Source organism: Poeciliopsis prolifica, unplaced genomic scaffold, assembly GCF_027474105.1.
Source record: "Poeciliopsis prolifica strain line A6 unplaced genomic scaffold, Auburn_PproV2 SCAFFOLD010, whole genome shotgun sequence".
Lineage (NCBI taxonomy): Eukaryota > Metazoa > Chordata > Actinopteri > Cyprinodontiformes > Poeciliidae > Poeciliopsis > Poeciliopsis prolifica.
In genome coordinates, this window is record NW_026562385.1 from 5,220,635 (window position 1) to 5,244,459 (window position 23,825).

Here is a 23,825-nt window from a genome sequence, read left to right on the forward strand (position 1 = left end):
AAAAACAGGTCTATCTATTTTATGCCAATTTACTTATGAAAGGACAAATGTGACAAATATGACACTTTTCAGAATGATTTCATTGGAAAATAAACCATCTTTTAAAAAAAAGCCAGACAAAATGTTTTAAATCACACTGTCGTCTTCTCTAATTTTGCAAAATTAGAGAAAATAAAGATGCCTGAGATTGAAAATATGTTTCCTCAGTGCAATGAAAAGAAAAAGGATCAAAATATGAAAAGTAACCCCATTAATGCCAAAAGTTTTTCCGTGATTTTAGGACCAGAAGCATCAAGAAACTAAACATATACCAGCTTTGCTCTGTTATTTCTCTTCACACTGCAGCTCCACCACTAAGTGTCTTAAACCCACTTTTGAAAGAAGTTGAAAAAAACTCTTCACTTCCTGTACCAGCTGCTTGCCAAATGTAGTTTCTATTTATATGTGCTATCAAAGACAAATAAGATTGGGTTGCAAAGGTAGACAGCGCCTGGCTCTCCTGAGGAGACTCAGGGGTTCTCTAAGTCTGCTAGTAATCTGCTTGGTATTTTTAATTTCACACAGTAACATAGTGCATTGTGACTCAATGTAGAAGCTCTGTGTGCTCTTCTTAGCAGTAATATGGTAAATTTTAAATGTTTTTTTAATATTTAACTGAATGACATGAGTAGAGTAATATGACTTAATTTTATTTTACAGATTTTGTTTATTCATTATACATACAGTTTGTGGTGACTATGACGTGTGTTGTGTTGTGTGTTTTTGTGCTATTACCAAAGATAAATTTCCATTTTATGTAAGTTTAATGGACAATAAAGGAGTCTAAAGTCTAAAGTCTAAACTGAATATGCTGACAGCTTCTCGCCCACATCAAAGATCTTGTGATCTCACAAGATCACAAGGTCATGTGATCTTGTGAGCTGTCAAGTTTGACTATGACTGAAAATGTTTCTGACTGCGGCATCAGAACTGGGCTGAACTTTGTGAGTGTCAACTTTCAGCATGTCTGCTGTCTGGGTGAAACTCTCCACCATCCTTTGCCTCTGCTACACAGCAGGTAAGACTCAGTCAAATTAAATTATAAACATTAGCATGCATGTTTAAGACAATGTGATGGGGGTATTAAAACAGGCTTTTCCTGATTTTTTTTTTCTTCTTTTGTGTAGAGATGACAGGAGTGCAGTGGAGAGAAGTTGGGCAATCCATTACAATCCAGTGCAGAATTGATTCTGATCAAGAACAACTGAGCTTAAAAATGGGTCTCAATGAGACCGAGATTGTTGTAATAGATGGAGGCTCAAAAAAAGAAATCATTCTTGAAGAAATGAAAGACCGAGTTCAGACACATGGAACGTTCCCCAAGTATGATATTCTCATTAAAAACTTGCGTGAAAGTGACACAGGACCATATTCTTGTACTTATTCAAAAACAGGAGACATTGAACAATCGTTCTGTATCAGCACCACAAAAGGCAAAGGATCTGTGCTGCTGGTGGTGACTGGTGAGTATTTATTTTGTCCTAGATGTTGCTTCTTGCTAATAAAACAAATGAAACTACCTGCCGTTAAAGGCTTTTTAATTAGAAAGGCTTTCCTACTCAGATAAATTAGATTAACACAAAATTAGCAAGTAAAGATTGTGACAGAAATCACATTACTGCTTAGTTTTGGGTGTTTTCTATTAAAGTTTTGAGACAAAAACAATGAGATAATATTATTTCATGCAAAAATGCTTTCCTAGAAACTCTTCTGTGGAGCATAAATAATGATATATGGTTTTGATTTGAAGAAAATAGAAAAGAACCGACAACATCACCATCAAATGTTCCTCAGCAAAAATGTGAAAGACTAGATACGAACATGGTGCTGGTGGCGATTGTCATCGCTGTTGGTGTCCTGCTCATCATGATGCTGGGCTTTGTCCTGTTTATCACACACAAGGTATGAATTTGTGCTGTTTTTGTCTTTGTTGAGTTTCGTAAGTTCACTGTTTGTGTCTCTGCGGGTGTCTCAGAATCAGAAAGCCTTCCGGACTGAAAGTGTGACTCATATTCTTTTGTGAAACTTATGAAAAGTCAACAAGAACCTGAACCTCAAACTTAACAGCACAACGAGGTTCCGAACTCCGTGAACAGGAAGCCTGGCGCTTATAACACCGAACATCTTCACAGGTCTTTCAAAGACAATTAACAAAATCGAAACATCAAAAGCAAAAGTAAAAATAAAAAAAAGACGTGTGTAGCACTTTTAAAGACATGAATAAATCAAGTGAAAAACAAAAAAATATAAAACACATTTCATTTAAATAGTACATTTAGTAGTAAATAGTTAAAATAGTACTTCCAGAAGACAGCTAAAAATTCAATTCATAGTATTCAAACTTATCGGAAAGCAGTTTCAGAGTTTTACAACAAGAGTTAAAAATGCTCCGTCACGTTTTGTTTTAAGCCCTGAATGTAGCACAGCCACCAGAACCTCAGACACCGACGAGGGACAAATGGTGAGGAGATACTGGTCTGTGAGGACCTCTGCAAATTCAAATGGTCTTATTCAATATCGCTGTAGACAGGAAACCATTGAAGCCAAACAAGAAGTTGTGTCATGTACAAAAATTTGACCTAGTCAGTAAACTAATGAATGTGTTTGTAACCATTTGCAGATGGTTCATGCTTTTTTGGTTTATGTAGAAAATTACAATAATAAAGCCTGGAGGAAATAAAAGTGTGTAAAAGAAAACCCAGCTTACACGACGGAACTCAACTGTGCAATGTTTTATGAAACATAAACAAAAGCAGGGATTTGTCATGAATTGTAACATAAAACCTCGTTCAAAATGTATCTCAAAGTTCGTCAGAGTAGACTGAGGGCATATTTTCTCAAAAGCAAAGAAAATCCTTTTAGCATCTCATTAATTCACGGGAAGAAGGTTTTAGCCACCAAACTTTTTATTTTGTCTAAACACTGATGCAACATCTGCAAACTTGAAACCTTGTGAAACTTGGAGGAAGTGTATAATTGCACAGCCACTGCATTGCATTGCACTGATAAGAAATGTCAGAATGAACAAAGAGGTAGCGTATGACACGGAAACAACGGGGGCCTCAACACATACCTTTGATGTTTGCTATTTTGGAACAGTGTTTAACCTGTAGTTTGAGGCAGCAGTAGAAAACAATCTAACAAGAATTGTGCTAAATATGCATTTTATGAAACTATATCAAATCTAATTAGTTATTTTCCAGCTGTTTACATGTCACAGATTATTATTCCAGATAACACATTTTAAACATTTCATTCAGAAATGCTTCTAGATTTGTCCTGATCATTTTGACTTGTGTTATTTGTGTTGCCGATGCGTTGCAAAGCACAAAGATGGTGCTTCTCATCCAGGACCAACAGAACAACTTGCTTAAAAAATGTTGTCACTCAAACTATTGCAAAACATCTATTTTATAGATTTTTTAAAAGTTGTTATATTTGGTTTCAAATTCATTTCCTCCATTTTAAACCAGTCTAACTTGTTGACGATCTTTTTGTGACCAGACCAAGAGCTCAGACAATGCAATGAAACCGAGGCGTGTTGCTACTGGCAATGATGTTTATGAGGACATGCGAGGAACACTGAGGCGCTGAGGATGTGCTTGCAGGACGCTGACATGCACAAAACTCACGAAACCGTGGACCACAGAGACAAGAGAATCATGCGATGCACTTCCTCAACAGATGCACTCTTTCAAAAGGCAAGCCTATGTTTACAAGACAATGTCCACAAAGAAAAGGAAGAGAGTGGACAGACTCGATCAAACAATGTACAGTTGTAAATGTTTCTATTACTTTATTTTAAGCTGAAAAACAAGTATTATGTGTAGCATAGATGTTTAAAAATGTATCTTTTTTTTTGTAATTTAGTGCAGAGTTTTACTAATATTTTATCTTTTCTTTTTTAAATGTAGAGCTGGAACAGAATAAAACACCCAGTCTGATACTTAGAGAGCAAATAAAATTAATCTGGCAAATTGAAAGTTTGAGAAGTTTTAAACAATTCTTTAAAAAAATCTTTTTTTTCTGTTCCCAGATTTTCTGAGGTGTTTTTAGTAACAATCATGAAGCATCTAGCATGAATGAAACACATCGATGTCTTGCATATTTTATAAAAGAAGGCTTCAGTTCACTGTTTCTCAGTGACCAATGTCATGCATTTCAGCGAAGATATGATTTATATGAGTAAAGCCAACTTTCACCTCTACCTTTCACTTAAAATATATATATATATATATATATATATTTTAATATATAGACAGATTTTAATTCTGTTTAATGCCAATGCTCAGGTGTCATTTTGAAGCTCTTGGCTACAGAAAATCTTCATGATTAAGAAGTATTTATAGTAAACAGTTGATATTTACAGAAACATATGTCAGGTACAATCAACTTTTCCAAGTTGGATTGTTATTTAAAATAAAGACTAAAACTAAGTATAAAATCTTGGTACTGGTTAAATCAAGGTTTATTTTTCTGTTAAGTGTAATACAATTGTCTGTATTTTGTTAAGTGTAATACAATTGTCTGTATTTTTTTTAGTAATAAAGCAATTCCTTTGCTTACTTTAAAACCTTCCCCAGCTTTTACATTGTCTTGAAAAAGTGTTAAGACCTGTGGAGGTTTCCCACATTTTGCCACAATTTAAGAACAAACTTCAGTGCATTAAGTCAGATTTTTAAAGCAGAGAAAAGTAGCACACGACTGTGAAGTGCAAGGAAAACAATTCATAATTTTCATTTTCCTGTTTTAAAAATGTACCTCTGTAAAGTGTGCTGTGCCATAATTCATGAACGTTGCACGGGGCAAACTCCTCCTTTTTGTGCATAAATGACTGAATAACATGTGGCTAGAAGGCAAGGAAATTTAAACTAGGTTTTGAAGAATCCTTACTCAGTCTCAAATCATTCAGTTCACCTAAATTTGTGCTTGTCTTAGTTTTAGGGTGTCTTGATCCCAGACAAGCATTAGGATGTTCTTCCTTTGTGATTTGAAAAAGAAATGTGGATAAATATGATTTATGAGTTCAGTTCTATCTTTTGTAAATAAATAAATAAATAAAATAAAATAAAACTGTGAAGCACAGGGATGCATCTGCAATGTATGAATTGAAAATGACAGTAAGTTTTTCTTCAATTTGCTTGGCCTCGTATTTCTCACAGATCAGGTGAAAAGCAACTGTAACCATAATTGTTCTCATAGACAGACAGACAGATAGATCAATAGGAGTCTATACTGTATTTTGACCAATAGTTTTGTGGTCCTGACTTCTCTCTCCTGCCAGCTCTTGCCACATTATGGTCTTCTTTTACACTATAACCACCACCAGTCTAACCCACAACAAGAGAGTCAGTCACTGTGAAGGTGAAAGCATAAAGTCTTACAGTAAATGTGGGCAGAGTTAGGAGAAACAGCAGGTGCACAGTCCCCATGTGTCACCTTTAGAGGGACAAAACCTAATCAGTTGTACAAATGTCTGTCAACTTGCCAGACTCTCATTCAATGGACTGTCTCAAAATTGTTACTATTTGAAAAGCTGGAAGTCATATTGTTTTCACAAGCCATTTTGAACCAAAATGACTAATAGAACATCTGCTGAGATGCTCCTGTTGATGAAGTTAAAGATTACTAATAAGTCATAGAAGAAGAAAAAGAAATGTTGGTAATTTATTAACACTGGCAACTCAAGCTAGCCCATTTGCTCTCTTAAGTGGTTGTTCATTTATTATAAATCTTAAAGCTGTTCAAACAAGACACGTCCCGTTGAAGCTGAAATGTAAAACACATTGCTTGGGTGAAAGAAAGAAAAAAAAACAGTGCTTGCAAAGTTTAGATAAGCTGGATGTTTACTTAAGCGGCAAGTTTGTGGTTAAAGGTCATATTTTCTTCACGAAGATGCTCCACAGGACACTGAGGTGTGAAACGTGTCATCCTGTGTGTTTGTAGGCGAAATGTCAGAGATGAGAAGCGCAGGGACACGGTGAATGTTTTGTATCAGCGTACGGTTCAGAGGGACCACTCAAGAATGGTCGTGAGCGAGATGTAAACCAAACGGTGCCACAAGTTAAAGCAAGTGGCGGAAACGAAGACCACTGTTCCGAGAAACGCAACCTAAGCACATCAACAGCGAGAGCATCCAGCGAGAGCCACAGCTTTTGTATTTTCTCCTTTTCTCCAGTGAACTTTATGCACTTTTGCATTTTTATTTACTCAATTAAAAAAAGTTTAAGCAAGAGCAGGAAACTTCTCGACACGCACCTGCAGCAGGCGGTGTAAATGTGTCACAACTTTATCACAGGAAACAATAAAAGAACTGTGTCAGAAAGCGCATGCACAAAATATAGCGTAAGAGAAACAGATAAACAGAGTATGAACTGACGAATGTTGACGGAAACAGATGAAACTCTAAGCACCGACTGCCAGCTTTGAAGAAAAACACCTCAGTATCAAGTATTATAATCTGCACGATTTGTGAGAAAACAGTGGAAACTGGGTGCTTTCGGAGGAGTGGGTAGTTTGTTTTGGATGTAGCATGTCTGGTTTCAGATTGCCTTATCTTGCACAGGTTCAAAATACTTTAATCCACAGCTTCCCCCGCTTTCTGGTTAAAATCAGCAACAGGATGTACATTTATATTTATTAATATATCAAGGCATATGTCACAGTTGTATGGTTAAATTAGCAAGTAATTGTGGTCCAAAAAACATGACCACTATGCTGCCACACTTTGCTGCTTTGTATTCTTTGGCATGGTTGCCTCGTCAGAATGAAAAAAATAAAAAAAAGTCTTGACTTTGTAGCTAAACAGCTCAACTATTGTCTCCTCGAATAGGAAGGCATAAAATCTGATAAACATGGGGGCCTGTCTTGTGTGTACTCCATCTGGAGAAGGATGGTACAAAATAGATTATGTGGAAGTTACAAATTTAAACAAATTGAAGGTTTTTTCTTGGTCATCACATTCTCGTTCTCAGACTAATAATCTCATTTAGCGTGTGTGAGGTCGGCTTTCAATCTTGCCCCGACAAAGTTTGCATATCAGGCTAAATTCAATTCAAATTTCAGCTTTTTTTGTACGTTGACTATAAATGTGTGTGACTCATGTAGACGTTCACGACAACCCCAACTTCAAACAAGCCGTCTTAGGTTTTAATGAGATGTCACAAAGCACTCTCCTCCTTCACATTCAGGGATCTGCAGCTCCACCTTTATTGACATTTTCACATATGGCATTGACAGTAATATCTGTTTTTGCCCACCTGTAGGGTATTTGCAAGTGGAAGTTCCCGCATTTGCCTTTTATGCTCAGACACTACAGTTTAGCTTTCAACACCTCGTGTCTCTAAATGTATAAACTTTCCGTCAATAATTACCCAGGTTTCAAAGAAGTTAGAGGACATTATGTTAAACTACAAGAGGATCGGTGAGGACTAATTTCTCACTGGCCAGTTGTTCAGAGTACACACTGTTGAAACTTACTGAAAGTGCAGCTGATTCAAGCAGCTGCGTGTTTTTCTGGGCCATGCACCTGACATGTCCAGCCACAAATGGCACACTCAATCAGATTATATTTCATTTTGCCGCATCAACAAGTTCTAATGTATTTAATCATAATTTTATGTGCAATGAGGGCGAAACAAGGCATGGTTTCATGTCTTTAATTGAATTTCTAAAAAATGGAGCAGATTTGCGTCACCGAAATGGTGAGCAAGTATTCGGAGTGATGTGAAGTTAGTTTTCTGACAAAAACAAATGTAGGTCGGAGCATTTAGTTTGGTGCCAATACACATCTGTACTCTTATCTCTGTGGAAAACACATTGATATTTTTATCTCTGTAACAGTAAAAAGGAGTTGTTGCTGTTGGCTCTTTATGACAACAGTTTTCTTCTCTCCACACTTTTTTTTTTTTGTCTCCCACTTCACAGTTTAGCACTATTTTAACAAAATACATGAAGGATTGTAGATGGAGCGTGACACAATTTGGGACCGCGTAATTAATACTTTCACAAGACACTTCAGAAGACAAGGACATATTTCTGCAGAACTCCAGGCTGGCTGCAAGAAAACTGTTGGTTTCCCTTCCGTGAGCGGCTAGGATCTGCTCCAGTTGCTCTTAAAGACCAAACTGAAACATTGCATCAACACAGACTTTGAATTTTCTCCTCAGTCACTCACGACGTTCCTCGTGAATGCGCTGGAATGCTCGGTGGAGACGGAAGCCGATGATGAGCCCACGCAGCGACCACAAGAGGTCCCTGCAGCTCAGAGACGAGCGTCTGCGTGCCGTGAAGGTGCAGCGGAGTGACACGGTTTGACATTTGAAATTCGGAAAGGTTAAAGGTCGACCGCGACACCGAACGCTTCATCCAGGGGCCACGTGGTTTCTCCAGGACTCAAAGAGTTGAAAGTCCAAACAGTTTTACCTGCCCGCACAGCAGCCTGTCAATACTGTACACACACGGTGTTATGTGTATGCAAGTGATAAAATGTTCCACACAAACGCACTGTAGGTTGATCTTTGCGCAACAGATCAGACCGGCGAAAATTGCTCAATTTCAGGATTCCTAATCCAATAATCCACACCAGATGATTCCCTGAGCGCACAGGTAAGTCTGACTTATTTCTGTGATAGGCGAGAGCCTCCCGCGGAGTGACTGTGAACCACTCCCGCTCCTGGGACAGGGCGTGCGTCAGAAGCGCAGGTGAGATTATTAGGATATCCTGCTCACACACCGTCTCTCCGGAAGCACACAGAGGTGGGAATAAAGCATAGAGGTGGGAATAAAGCACCGGGGCAAAGTTTAGGGAAGCTCTGAAAGGCATAGGAGCGCTGGAGCTTTGAGGCAGGTCGGTCCAGAGGCGACACAGAAAGGCGGCGCTGGAAGACGCAGTCTGGGAAAGTTACGGATGCAAACGACACTTTTGAGATTTTCCTCTTTTTTTATCAAAACACTGCGAACAGACGAGATATCTGCAGCCATGAAGAAAACTTCATATCCAGGTGAGCGATTTGAAGCATCATCCCAGCACCTTTATAACATTTATGAAGGGAAACTATCTGGAGCTGGGGTTATTGAAGAGCCTGCAAAGTGAGGTTTTTGTTGTTAATCATTGCTTTTATTCAGACCTACGCATTTTATAAAATCCCCGTTTTGCAACAGGCCCCACGCTGCGTGGGATCTGTGTGTGTGTGTGTGTGTGTTTTTTAATCCACTTCTTGAAAGTCGCATAAACAGGTTGTGACATCATGACAGAAAGGTGGCGCACAGAGAAAGCCTGGCTCCTTTTTTCCGTCCTGAAGAATGACACTTTGTGCTTCTGGGTCAAATCCAAAATGTTTGTTTTATGACTGGCGGCATTTAAGTTTGACTCCCGAGACAGTTTTTTTTTAAAGGTTCAAATGGACAGTTATGAATAAAAAAATAAAATAAAATGAATCAATAATGTATCCATTTTCTACAAACTTGCGTTTATCAAACTATAAAAATGTTTCATAGATGAAGTAAAAAAAAAAAGAATTTCAACCTAATATCTGGTGGTGGTAGTTTCATAGTTTGGACATGTTTTGCATTTGCAATCTGCTTGTAAATGGGTTTTAAGCAACAAACAATAAGAGGAGAGTTATTGTGTTAGACTGACTGAATTAAAGGGAGAGGTCAGCTGTTAAGATATTGTTTTCTCTTCAAGAGGAAAAACCATCTCTGATTCGTTGCGGTGATCGTGTCATATTGGGCCAGTTTTGTTGCATTTAACCCAGAATGGCTGTTTTGTCTGTAAAGAAAAACTCCAGAAAGGAAAAATTAAAGTAGAGCTAGAGAAATAGGTTTCATCTATGAAGCTGTGATACCATTAACAATACTTTGAAATATTTTTAAAAAGATGAGCTTAACACAGAGGATTTTTTACTACTACTTTTCTGCATGTTTTAGATTAAATCTGAAGAACTGTCAAGCATATCTTCACATGCAAGGAAGGCTTTTTGAAAAAAATCTTCATCACCTCCTGCTTTTGTCTTTTTCCATCAATACTAATCCTCCTTTCACTTTCTGCTGTTGCAGCCTGTTAGCTATATCGCTCATATCTCCATTCAGAGCTAAAAGCCCTCCTCTTCCTCCTCTTCCTCCCCTTCTGTTCTCCTTTCTCCAAGCAGCAACGTGGGCCATAGCCTGCAGAATGCCAGCTTTCCCGGCTCCTCTTTCCCAAGTCTCTAGGTGCGATGGAGCGTCTGACAGTTTTCCATTGGAGCTGAGCACATGTTGGGTCATGCTGCTTCGCCTCCTGCTGCTGCTGCGTGTGTGTGCGTGCGTGCGTTTGTGAGAAAGAGAGTGAAATCTCTCTGACTAAAGTCGTCTCAGTCTTTGTTAGAGCTTCCTGCTTGGAGAATAGTCTAACAACAACGTGTGCATTTAATCTGTTGTGTGGATGTGCTGTGAAGGGCCTTTTCTCTTCAGTGTGACAGGCATCTGGGATGCAGAGGTGTGGCATTCGCAGAAGGAGTCTGACTTGTGTGTGGCCATGTGAGTGTGTGTGTGTGTCTGTTTTGTAAGCAAATAAAAAAAGCTTTCACACTTCAGCTAATTTTAAAGCTAGCCTCTATCAGCACTGTAATATTCACTTACTAAAACAGCGTTGAAACATGATGCTTAGGGGTTGAAGTGTGTTGTATGCATATCAATGTTCAATCATGCAACCTCTTGTAGGCTAAGTGTGCTGATCCGTGCATTGTACACCACTCCCTGAAGTTGCCTGGATCAATCAGTAACCTGTATGAACGTAACAACACACGGAGTCATTATTTTTCCTAGTACACACCTCCTGGTATGCTCTTTCATGTCCTGCACAGAAAAAGAAGCACACACACACTCCTTATCTACTCCTACCTGTGTAACATTCACTCCATGTTGCATTTTGGCTTTTAACCTGTTTGTGCTGGAGGGCGAGCAAGGCTTTGATTCAAAGCCTGAAGCAATTGTTAAATGGTAACTTGAAAGTCGAGCTATAAACTGTGTTGAGACATATTTGCCCTGTCATCTAGCAGCACATGCTGAGGATGGTCTAACCATCATTTTGAAAGCTATAAGACTGCGAATAATAGACTAATAAGCTACTGGAACATGTGGACATGCGTGTTCAGTGCTGTGGTTTCATGTGAAATGTGGGTCTTTTTACTCTACACAGGATTTCGGTTAGAAAAACTTGTGAAAATAGGAGTGAACCTGTGGGAGTACCACCAAATCACATGAGTGGTGGTGATGAAACAGAAAAATGTTGGGGTTTTTGGGTAATAGATTAACCCAACCATTTACAATTGTAGATCTGATGATTAACAAATATGTAAATAAAAAAGCACAAAGTTTCCATAGGTGCATTTAGTGTAATTTTGTTTTTGAAATTGAATGCTACTATTTAAAAACAAAAAAAAAGCTCCATGTGGGTAACCACATGCATCACATTTAAAAAAGTTAATGGTCTGGCCTTAAAATGAAACCAAAGTAGTGAGAGAAAACCCACACAAAGACAATCAGGGAAGATCTAATTACTACATACCTGAAACTCTCGTATGCATTTCATTTCATGTGGTGCAAAAGACAACGTTTACGTAGCGAAAGAATAACCAAAAGACACCTTATCCTGCACCGTGTGCCTTATCTTCACCTCAACTATTTATCACAAAACCCAAGATCTCGACCACAAGCACTGAGAAGGTGGTGGAGAAGACATTCAGGTAGTACAGGCACACAGAAGGACGTGGATATTAAATGGTAATATAAAATAACTTTCTACTTCACATTTTTCTTTTAAATGACAAAACTGATAAATATCAGAATTAGCAGTGACAACAAAAGCAAAAATCTTCAGTGTTTGTTTGACATGTTCATACAGCCAAGTGTCACCTGCAGCGTGAAGTTCCTCCGGCTGCAGGAGACCAACGATCTACATCTATACTGTTCCCCTCGTGCGGAGTCTGCTCTCAAGTGTCCATTCTGCTCTGTCTTTGCTATCTGCTGTCAAGAATGGAGCTGTGTGATGCTGGCTGCTGCTTCTGGGGGTGTCAGCTGATACAACAGGCGGCTAGTGTTGTACTACTCGCCCGAGGCCCGGAGAGACCCTCTAAAAAGATAATGGCAGACCCAGAGAGGCTCTGATGCATGTGGAGCAGCATTCAAATGCTTTCAGAGTAGATACGAGTGCATTTAAGTATTTCAGATGTTGCAGCCGAGCGCTGTTGCCTGATTAGTACTTGTTGAAACATTTCTTCACGTCATGTTAAGCAGGGCCAGGAGCCACGGCTCAGGCAGCAAAAAGTAACCCAATTGTTTGGCAGGAACAGCCTTCTCCTGTCATGACAGGAGTAAACATTTTTATGTTCATAGAAGCATAAAAAAAGTGTTAGCCACTTTTGCTCTCTAAGCATGTTGGAGTGAGAAGCATTTCCTGAACAAGCTTCAAAATTCACACGAACAAGTGCGAACAATTTAGCTGAAGTGCTAACCTTTGGTCATTGTTGATTCTGCCTTTTTTTCACACTTAGATACTTTATGTCTGATTACAAAAGTGCTTTAGGACTTTGTTTCAAATTTATTTTGTATTTTTTTCTAAGTTTACTGCATTGCTTTTTGAGATCTTTAAGTCTACTTCATGTTGTCGGGCAAGTTCTGGTGAGGTGAGTTCTGGATTCCACAGTTCTGGTTGCAATCAGAACCAGAAATGCGGTTTACCACAGTTAATTCTGGTAATTATATGTTCACATGGGTCCTGGCTGGTTGTGTAAATCATCAATTGAAAATGGCTTTATGTACTCAAGCTATTGCTGTTTATGTCATGATCTGAATCACAAAAACAGAGAGAGGAAAAAAAATCTGTAAGTGATACGTAAGAATACTTTGATGACTCGTTAGGTTTAGAGAAAACTCAGATTGGTAATACCCTTCTCGGTGCACACCCTCACAGTGTGCAAACAGACTCTGCATCAGACGCTGGATCAGGCTCATGATGTTGCACGCTTCAGTGTTAAGATGGAATGACAATGTTTGTTTAGCTGCTGCTTCTTAAATCCTCCATCCAAACATGGAAATCTGTGCAAACGTGCAAATTCTAAGGCCTTTCTCAAACCGTGGGGTTGGCCTGAACAGTTTAAACTGAACTCCCTTGTTCGGTGGCTCACCCACGACTTACTGTAAGTGTGTACTTCTCAGGGGAGGTCAAATCTCATAAAGCTCCATGAGCTATTTAACTGCCTCTCCTGGGTTTTAACAGCTTTACCTGATCCTTATCTAAAACAGTCACATTGTTTTATAGACTGCAGCAGCATCCTGGTTGATGACTCTTACAGACACTTCTTTTGGTAGACTTGAATGTGCCTTGTGCAGAGAACAGACAGATTTTGTGTGTTTGGTGGAGTGGTGCTGGTTTCCAGCGAGGTGGAAGTGGGAAGAGGTGTTGTCCATCTGTCGCTGTGGCGCCAGGACTCGGGAGGAGTGCGGTTCAAGGGTCAAAGTCGATGTCTTGCCTAAACTGCTCATACATCCATGTCTCTGCATGAGTCGGGTTCTGTGTGGGTGTGAAGGTGTGTTCTTCTTGCTCTACCTTGACGTTGGCCCTGCTGTGACAGAACTCAACGTCTTATCTGGGCCGGAAAAAAACTATCTTGAAAAATTACCTCTGTGCCTTTTCATCTCCTGTCTTTCTTTTCATTCTTTCACTCACCTTTTTTTTTTCACAAATGCTCCCCCTCCTTCACGCCACAGAGTTGTGAAATGTTGTTTGCAGCGTACCCTGAACGATTGTAATGAGGGCCATAAAAACACAATGGAGGATGACTGGAAAGAAGGAAAAAAGCTTAGTGACATTTAACCTTTTTGCATGCACACGTTTGACTTGACAAATTATGATTGCAAGAAAATTGTCCACACCTCCCCTTGTATAGATCATTCCAGAAATCCTGAGCTGCTCTGCAAGCAAACCAACCTAGTGGGTTGGATTGAGAGAATTGTTTTTTTTTAATCTACTCTTGACAACCTTGAATAACTCCCCATTTCTTAGGATTTTACTTTCATTGACTGAGAGTTTTGAACTTATTTATTTATTTTGGAGCTCTGAAATCCTTTTGTATATCTTTGTAAGCATAAAAATCCCAGCTAACAACCACGGATTAGCCAGGATTGTCAGTAATTTGACATAATAGGAAATTTAGCCACTTGTTCCCAGTATAAACATAATTTGTCCCTATTCCTAAACTAAAAAGCAATGAAAACAAAACATAAAAACTAAGATTAAAAAGGCAAAAAAGAATGTTTGCTGAAATGTACCTTAAATAAATTGCAAATGCACTGCACAAAGCAGGTCCTACACAATGATGAATTAGGATAAAATTTGCCATCTGTTGTCTCTATACTTTCAAAAAAGACCAACAAAGTTGCAAAACTTTGTTTAAATTATCCAACGCCGACACACAAATGCACTAATCCAAGTTTAATTTTTTGTGTAATCCATAAGCGATCAAAAGGAAAATGAAAAATGTATAGAGTTGAAATCAATGCAAACAACCCCTTTGCAGCAATCATTGAAATATTCTTTAGCAAGTTAAAGCCACTCTGAACCGTAAAACTGGTTCTTCAGTGGGCTCCAATTTGTGATCAGCTTGAGTCTTGGTGGTCCCTGGACTCATGGACGTCATAATGAATCTTTCTTCATTCAAGTGCAAGTTGAAACTTGGATACTATTTTTTCTTCTGGCAGGATGATGATCTTAAACACACTCCAGAACTGGTTTTAACTTCTACCGTTTGTTTCTGTAATGGCCTTCTCAAAGCCATGGCCTAAGATCGGTGGATTATCTGGCCTCAGTTACATTTAATCCAATCATTCCTGGTTGGATTGAGGAACATTTTATATAAATTTAATCCTATGGACCAGATTTTTGTCTCTTACATCATCACTAAAGTCCTACTGTCTGTAAAAGCCCAAAATTAGTAAGACAATGATCTCCATGATATGTGTCTGTAAACTTCTCAGTGTTGGACAGTAAAGAGTCGGTTGAAGGCTGTAGGCAGAATGAAATAATTGACTGAAACGAATACCTGTCATTATACATGAAATATTACCCTCTAAGTTTTAAAAGAATCATTGTAGCTTTACTTCAACAACAAGCTCCGCTGATTTATGTGTTAATCGAAACGCTGCCTCACTCTGAAGGGAAGGGTGTTCCCTTAACGAGGAGGTCATGGGAGAAAAAGGGGAGGGAATAAAAGAGGGAAGATACTTCACCTCCTGTCTTCCTGCTCAAATACAAGCCGTGTGGCCTCCTTGAGCAAACACAAAAATCTCAGCAGGTTAGGAAAAGGCACTGCATACTTTAAGGTTTTGTAAGCTATTCTGTCCTTTTTTCACACAAGCAGAAGAACAGACCCCCTTCAGGGAGTGTAAGGTTTTATATTCACAGGGAAATGTTTATAATATAAAGCAGTCTTTATATTTCCAACTTGGTCAAACCAGCTATTTCTTTCTCTTGTCATTTGACTCTTAATAACCAATCAGTCGATGCATTTGGGCATGCATGGTCCTGCACTGAAGTAGTCATGGCAACACACACACACACACAATCATAAGTTGGTATTTCTGCCCATATTAGGACTTTGCATTGGCTTCCATTAGTTTCAGTGATTGCATTTATACTGAATCCAGACATTTTCAGTAACCTCAACCGTTACTGGTCTATTCCTGACACCTAACCAAATGTAATTCCCACCTACCTCTAAACCTCTAAGCCTGTTCAGTGGGGTCCACCGCATAAGGACCAGGCTTTAGATCCTTAAGGGTCCATTGGTTTTCAGAAGATTAGAAAATATGCCAAGAATTGTCCTGAATAGAAGCTAAACAAGTGCATAGCCACAAACGTCATCCTCTAGGACTCCTTAAGCATCACAGATTACATTAATCAGCTGAGTCTTGGTGCAAACACAGAGATATTTTATGACTTGTATCATCCCTGAGAAGTGCAAATTATCTCTGTGTTAACACAAGTAAGTGTGTTGACCTCTGTTGCTCATAACTCTCTCATGAGAAAAGTATGACAAAAGAAGACTACAAAGCCTCCCAGAGGAAGTGAGGTTGTTGTTTCTGTGTGTGTCTGAGGCCTTGGACAAGACTGAGCAGGAGAAATAAGTTAATACTATAGACAGCCACACTTTTCTACCAACACTTTGCAGATGTTACTCCTGTGGCTTTAATTTAGACTCACTGAATCATGCAGTGCATGTTTACTTTACTGTCTTGTGAAAACCACCGGCAATGTTGTGAAGTTACAGTACTTCCACTTATAAAGATGTTGTCACTCTTCATTCTTCTGCATGTTTATTTGCTTCAGTGCTTAACTTGAGCAGTCAGAGTCGGTGTACGTTCAAGAAGGGCGTACACTTATAAACCTGTTTATTTTAATTTTTTTTTCAGGCTTTCTTCTCTCGTAGAAGACTTTATAGGTACAGACATGTTTTTAGCTGCAAGGCTTGACAGATGGGATAGACCACCTCTATATTCCTTTCACACTATGAGATGTATACAAGTACAACTTGCACAATTATAACACATGGGATCGCTGCTTATCTAACAAATGGAGTGTGCACTTAAGTCCATTTTATTGTAGAAAAGCCTTAGGTGAAAACTGCAGCTGCCAGTTTAATTTGGGGATGTCTACCAGCGTTGCACACCTAGACGTACAAAATGTTGCCTCGTCTCATGTCCACATGAGCTGAAAGTAGGTCAGATTGAATGAAGAGGGTTGTTTTTTTTTTTAAGTCCAGCAACAAATTCTGCAGATTTAGATTTAGATCTTGACTTTCATTCTCAAGCCTTTTCCAACCTAAAACATATTTTCTTTCACAAATTTGTTCACCCATATGAGACAACATTTACAGTTGGTAATATTAGCTTAAATGAAATGAATACAGACTTTCTCTGCGTCTGATTGTTAATTTGTAGATTCAATAGCAACATTTCTTAAAGTTAGCCACAGAGGAAGCATGTTTTCAGAACATTTATATTGAACTTATGTTATTGTAACAAAGCAGTTAGCCCAAGTCATAGCAGCACAACTTAATATATTGCACAGCACTTACATTGTACTCTGTTAAAACTAAAAAAAAGCCATGAAAGAAAAAGGAATTTGGTAAAAGTGTTACTTAATTACTGAGCAACTGATCACAACATCTAAAAATAAATAACATGATTAGATTCAGGCAGATGGAACAATTTTTCAAATTAATTTTTGAATTGAAAACTATTACGTATGGAAGGTAATGCATGTTGAAGCTGAGCAAAGTAAAAATGATCATCCTTAACTCCTTAACAAGTCGCTTTATTCACATCTTCCAGTCAGAGTAAGCGGTGACACACTCAACTCCTCCACTTCAGTGAAGCCATTTTCGTTTGTTAGAAAACCTGGTGGAAAATAGAGCTTGCTGGTCTAATGAGCAGAGACTGAATATCACCATCTGCTGAGCTGTGGTACAAGAAAGAGTTCTGCGAAACTCAAAACAGGACGGGATGGCTGACTCATCACCCAGAAGATGAACTTAGTTTACCTAAGCTGCAGTCGGTACCGAAGGGACAGGAAGCAGAGAAGAGTGACAGGCAACCTGAAGTATCTTTTTAGCATGTCACGTCCTGTTCTCGGAACAACAGAGCGAAGCACGTCACAGATTTATGTCTTGTGTTTTGCATTAAAGACTGAAACACTTACAATGGTTTCAAAGCCACTTCAGTATCATCATGCAAACTCAGTCAGAGTTCACTTTTAAAACAAGCACATTTTCGACAGGAAAGATGTGCGTCAAAGACGTTTTACAATTCAAAGTTTTAGCCAGACATCATGCAGTGCAGTGATCTCTGCAGATGATAAATATGAGCTTTTTGTTCAAATCTGATTCACAAACATCCTCTGAAACTGAAGTGTTCCTCTGAAACTCACTCTTTTTAAAATGTGCCATGTTCAAGTCTTTAAAGAACTAATCAGATGAGTGTTATTAATTCGCAGTGTCAAGGCAGACAACAAAATCTATCAGATAAAAATGAGTGTATTTTTATCTGATAGGAGGGGCTGAGAGAAAGCAGCTATTATGAGCTGACAGATTAAACTCTAACATTCTTGCCATTAAATTAAACACATTCAACTTTTTTGTAGGGATAACAGACTATCAAGCCCAGCATTTCTTTGAACAGAAAAGGAATCTGACAAGGTAGCCTGAGCTGTACACTTCAAGTTTTCCATCTTATATTACTGCAGTTATCTGGCTTGTTGTTACAGTCGCCCCCTCAGTTGGGGGTTATCTTGTAACCAGTGGCCTGTCAGTTCGATCCCCCTCTCTGTCCATCTCAGTCCCTGTTGCCATGATGTCTTTGGGCAGGATGTGTCACCTGCTGTCAATCTGCCTCAGGAAACTGCTCTGTAGGAAATGCGTGAATGACTGTAGTGTAAAACACTTTGGAGTAATTGGATCTGAGAAAGTGCTGTAAAGTTCAAACAAATGCTAATTTAGTGATTTGTTTTCCTTGGATTCCCAAGGTAGTGTTTTATTAACTTGTCCCGCTTGTTTTTTTGTTTTCAGTGCGATCAGCTAGCGCTCGAACAAGAAGAACAGAAAGAGAAATCACCAGCCCCAGTAAGTAGGCTGTGCCTCTATTTCTTTTTTTTTGTTTTGTTTTGTTTTGTTTTTTATGTTCATCATACACAACTCCATTTTTACATTTCTTTGATGTACATGCTCATCGATCATATAGGTGCTTAGACTTTGTGGAAGTTTAACATGCTGAAAATAAAATAGAAATGTTATTTATTTTGTTTTTGTCAGTTAAGTGTGACGTTAAATCAGATGCACAAGAAATAAATAAACAAATATTACACTGATAAAACTAAATCTATAAGTTAAAGTGAATAAATAGTTGATTAAAAACAGGTATTACTTAAATTTGCCAGAAGCAGTTTAACTCTGCAGCGGGTAATCTAAGATGTAGTGAGCAAAAAAAAAAAAAAAAAAAAAAAAAAAAAAAAATCTCCTTATGTGATTTTCAGGTGTGCTTTTGTCAGTGGACTTTCACAATATTAGAAGCATGCAAGCTGAATCTTGCAGCTGAGAGCTCTGTAAATTGTTTGCAGCCGTCACAGAAGCTGAGTTGTAAAGTGACCCTCAGGATGTAACACAAAGGGAAAAAGACAAAGGATAAGGGTAAAAACAGAGGTTGTTTAACACATTCTGGTGGGTTCGTATGTTGTCTTATGTCTGACATGTATTTTTTCAGCGTGTTATCATTGAAAAATATTGAGCGATATCAATTATTTGCACAATTTGACTGTGGCACAAGCACTCACAGACAAAAATATATGTCATTTACAACAAGAGTAAGTTTTGTTTTGCTCTTTGGTGCGTCTTTTGTTTTTTACCATGGAGCTCAATGTGTAAAAGGCGGCTAATGACTGTGAAGCTTGTATCTGATTTAAAACCTTTGAGCAAACACCAGGTGCATAAATATCTCTTCAGTTTCCTAATTGTTCTGACATGTTTCCTAGAAAAAGTTAAGTTATTTTGCAAAGAGGCCTACTTCAGCTGTCTTTGTTTTTTGGCTGTCTGTGGGTCAGAGAGTGATAAGGGCTTGGGAGCAAACAAATGGGGTTTTCCCAGTTGCTCAAGAACCATTACTGGCTGAGGTTATTTCAAGGTTTTATGTGTTTGAAAGTACACAAATGGGCATGCTTTACCCCGATATGACTGAAAACCACCCCAAGACTTTAGAGGTGAAGTAAATTTGCTTTAGCACACGTGTGTGCACACGCATACACTCAAGCTGCCAGAAAGTGCTTAGAGGTGTGGATTAAGCCCTCACTATCTGCAGACTTCCCTGACGTACGGTCATTTACCACGATCCGTGTGTGAGTGTGTTTCTGTGGGAAGGCTGACATGGTTTAGGGAGATGCCCGTATGCAAACCATGTGCTAGCGCAGCAGAGTTAGGAGCCCACAAGCATGTTTTTGTTAATATTCATAACTGCAGTCACAAATATAATATATTCACATGTAGCCCCGCCCAACAGCTGTGATGATATCTCTCATCTGAGAGTAAGTAGATCACGATAAGTTGAACATAAACTCAAGACGTTATCAGGAAATTGAATGAAATGTTTTATTTGAAAACAGAAGGTTCTGATTGAATTAAAAAGTTACATTTACAGCAGAAAAAAGGCTGCTAAACAATGTGTAAACTTGCATGCTGATGGAGACGGAGCTTACTTTCAAATAGTGATAATTTGAATTGAAAAACAGGAAGGAAGGAGATTTTTCAGTTGAAACAATAAGCCTAGTGTTGTGATCTCTACATTTAGATTACATACCAACACTGTGCTGCCGTATAGTCCATAATTTACAGTACTGTGTCTTGAGTCATCCCTCATTTCCTCATAATTTGCTTCCGAGGAGCCAGACCTCCTAGTGCTCTTTTAGTGTTCTTGAGCAATGTTTCCTCCATTTTTTTCTTCCCTTTTTTTTTTCTACTTTTCATTCCAGTACTTGACCGATTTCAGAGGAATGTTTAGTTGGTTGTTAGGGCACTTAACCCTGACCTATAAATCATTCAAACAAAGAAAGGCTCCTGAACTGCATGTCTACACACAGCAGACAACTTAACGCACTGTTGGGTCGCTGACTTGGGTTTCGTTGGCACACAAATGTACACCGCTTAATGTAAACAACGCACTACCATCACCTTTTAGTGCATCTCTCAATGCACATGATGGGATTTTCAGCCACCTCAGGCAGTTTCAGTTGTTAAATTTGAAATAATTGTGGCATGAGCATCGCAACATAAAAATACAGCACAAACCGCTGCAGACATTTATAAGTGATACCCAAATATCACATATGACAATACTTCCTAAACTCATGTTATGCTATGCAGAAGCTCTGTCTGCACTGATAAAGATGATATAGATGGCTTCACCATCTCACAGAATGACCTGTTGTCTAGTGGGAGCTCCTATAAGCTGAATATTGAGAACTAAACATTCAGCCCAAGATGGTCAGTTGATTATTGGACATGAAAAATATATAGGACTGTGAAAGAATGCTAAAAGTAATTTTCCCACTTCTGGCACCGACACGGAGCCCAGTGTTAAATCCTTCATTGCAGTGCACACACATGCTATACCAAGTCAGAAGCAACATATAAGAACACTTTATGTTTTAAAGAATTTTCTTTGTTTTATTACGGTGGCTGTATGTTTCAACATGTTTGTATAAGGAGACAGTGTAACTAGCAACCTGTCACACAGACTATTAGTGTTGCTTCTATAAAAAGAAATTTGCAAATATCATGCAACCTCAAATTTGAATTTAGCACCTACTGGAGTATTTCCAAGAAAAACATGACACATGGTAGTGAATTCATCTCTCAGATCCTCTTTCTATAAGTTTTCCCCCTATGTGTTAAATCTTGATTCCTGTTTTTTGCTTTGTTTATCTGAGCAAACGGATTTTCTTTTTGTATCTGCTATGGGCAGATCAAAAAGTAAATCAGGAAGTGAGTCAGTCCAAGTCCAAATGAAAACTGAAATTCCTTCATGGAGCTTGGAGAATTATTAATCAAGATTACTGTAGTGATTACAAGTCTGGTGCGGCAGATGAAATATTAAGACCATGTCCTTTTCCATTATTACAATTCCATACTTTGGCCAGTTGAGGGTGCTAATGTACCTTATTTCCAGCTTTCATAAAGCAGTTAGCTTTCTGATTCTGAACATATCATGAAAGGCAAATGGACAACAAAAAATAACCTTAGAAACACACCAAAGCCACCAAATGTTTTTATTTTACTGTAGCTACTTGTGCATGGGAGTCACACTGAGACACTGTAAAATGAAAACAAAAATATTAGCAAGAAAACATTAAGAGCAGGAACAGTCATTCAGAGATCAGGTCCTGCAGTCGTTTGCTTGAAGTAAAAGGAGGAACAGAAAAAGAAGCCCTTTCCCCCGAGTTTTGCATGTATTTGTTCTTTTTACGTGACAAATGGGAAGTTGGATGCATTAGCAGTAAGTGATGGATTCTTGTGATGAATCTAAATGCCCCATGAGAAAAACCACCGATATCATATGGTGATTGTTGACATGTTATATATTTTCTAACCTATACAGATGAAATTTCTCTCTGTTATTTGCTTGTCTGAAAAGTGCTGTACAAAAAGGACTTATGGGGAAATTTGACATCTACAAAGTTTTTATAAGCAGTGTCTTGCAAAACTATTTGTACCACTGGACAAAATAACATTTTGTCCTGTTATTGCCTTGGAAGTGTTTTAATAGATTTTGTTGTGTTAGACCAATTTAAAAAATGCATAAAAATAAAGTGAAATGGATACTTGTTTTTATTTTATTTCCTCTCTTAGTCTTTCAACATGCAATATGATTTTCCTTCATTTCTCCTAAATTCCCTCTGAATCTTTGTCAGAAGTCGTCAAATTGACAAGGAGAATCCATCTGTGTTTAATTTATTAACATTATAGCGACAGCTCCTGGGCTATTTGGGGGCACCGACATACACATTTTCTTGTTAAATCTCAGCAAATTGTCTTAATCTGGAGAAACGCTATCCAGAAAAATCCCCCAGAATGAAAGCAGAAACAGAGTTCTCCCTCAAACATGCAGCCATAGGCAGGTCAGTGGGTTGGTGAGGGTTGCGCAAGCCAGCAGACTGACATGTCTAAGTGTGTTTGAGCTCTCTATCAGAGCTCAGACGCTTACCATGTGACCTCTGACCCCATGCACAGCTTGAGGGACGCGCCAACAGTCAGAGGTCATCTCAGTTTTCTGAGGTCATCTCAGTTTTCTGAGCGAGAAGCATCAACCCTTTCGGAGCGAGGGTTGATGCTTCATCACACTTTAAATCTCTCACGCTCGCTCTCATTGTTTCTTTCATTGTTGCTGGGAATATGGAAAAGCTTTCTCTTCTGTGTTTACGCTTCAAACATTTCAGGGAAGTTTTTATTTTTTTTAAGTCATTACTTTTTGCCCTTTTCTGTCTGACTCCAATATTATTTCAGCAGGCTATCATCTTCCACGACAGAGCTGTATCTATGCCACTATGAGGAAACTCAGACGTGTTTTTGGACTTTGGCAGGATTACAGTTGGTATCAAATGAATCACAGGTTTCCAACACGAGGAGCTGAAGCGTTTTCTTTTCCTGCTGCTTATTTTCACCCAACTAGAGCCCATCCATGTCACATGGCAGAGCTAATGGTTTCTATTTTGAATGTACAATGAAGCTTCAGTCTTGTGGAGAGATTTTTTTTTTTTTTTTACATAAGGAGAGGAAAGAGAAAGAAGAGTCTGCAAATGCAACATATGATCAGCACATGGGGATGTCGTAATTCTGAATTCATTAGCAGGGAAGGAAACAAAGCCAGGAGAGGGAGGGAGAACCAAGAGCCTGAAAGGAAAGAGAGAGTGAGAGGAGGAGGAAGAGGAACCCGGCGAGGGAAGGAGAGAGGGAGCGATTGACGGGAGAGGAGAGGAGGAAAGTCTAAAAAAAAGTTAGGACGGAAGGGGGGAGAGAGAGAGAGAGAGGAGTGAAAGAGCAGACACTACATGTGCCTGTGGAGGGAGGAATCCCATCATGGAGGGGGACAAATTCTCAGGTAGGACAAACTCCAGAAGCTTTCAGCTGAGAGGAGCTCAACTTCTCCCCTCAGTGCAGTTAGATCTGCTCCTTTTCTGCGACCGAGACACTTTTCTGCCGCCGTCTGTT

At 38.8% G+C, this 23,825-nt stretch overlaps 2 protein-coding genes across 3 annotated transcripts in view; both read left to right on the forward strand.

Moving 5' to 3' along the window:
* The first annotated feature begins 948 nt into the window (after positions 1–948).
* Positions 949–3,699, forward strand: LOC129363753 (uncharacterized). Its single transcript, XM_055036030.1, has 4 exons — positions 949–1,057; positions 1,167–1,502; positions 1,790–1,941; positions 3,544–3,699. Exons 1-4 carry the CDS (start codon positions 1,003–1,005, stop codon positions 3,631–3,633), a joined length of 633 nt encoding a protein of 210 aa, XP_054892005.1. The 5' UTR covers positions 949–1,002; the 3' UTR covers positions 3,634–3,699.
* Positions 3,700–8,692: 4,993 nt separating this feature from the next.
* Positions 8,693–23,825, forward strand: part of LOC129363749 (septin-9-like) — an 85,963-nt gene continuing 70,830 nt past the window's right edge. The window contains exons 1-2 of one of the 2 annotated variants that reach the window (XM_055036023.1): positions 8,693–9,041; positions 18,642–18,695. In XM_055036023.1, the coding sequence (XP_054891998.1) occupies positions 8,948–9,041; positions 18,642–18,695 (148 nt within the window). In that variant the 5' untranslated portion in view covers positions 8,693–8,947. Of the gene's footprint in view, positions 9,042–18,641; positions 18,696–23,375; positions 23,716–23,825 lie in introns of those variants that run through there. The other variant, XM_055036026.1, reaches the window with a different exon arrangement.

Excerpts from the sequence above, each read along its gene's own strand:
- LOC129363753 (XM_055036030.1), top strand. The coding sequence starts at position 1,003 with ATGTCTGCTGTCTGGGTGAAACTCTCCACCATCCTTTGCCTCTGCTAC. Across the intron at positions 1,058-1,166 it reads TTGCCTCTGCTACACAGCAG|AGATGACAGGAGTGCAGTGG; the intron begins GTAAGACTCAGT and ends TCTTTTGTGTAG. Across the intron at positions 1,942-3,543 it reads TCCTGTTTATCACACACAAG|ACCAAGAGCTCAGACAATGC; the intron begins GTATGAATTTGT and ends TTTTGTGACCAG.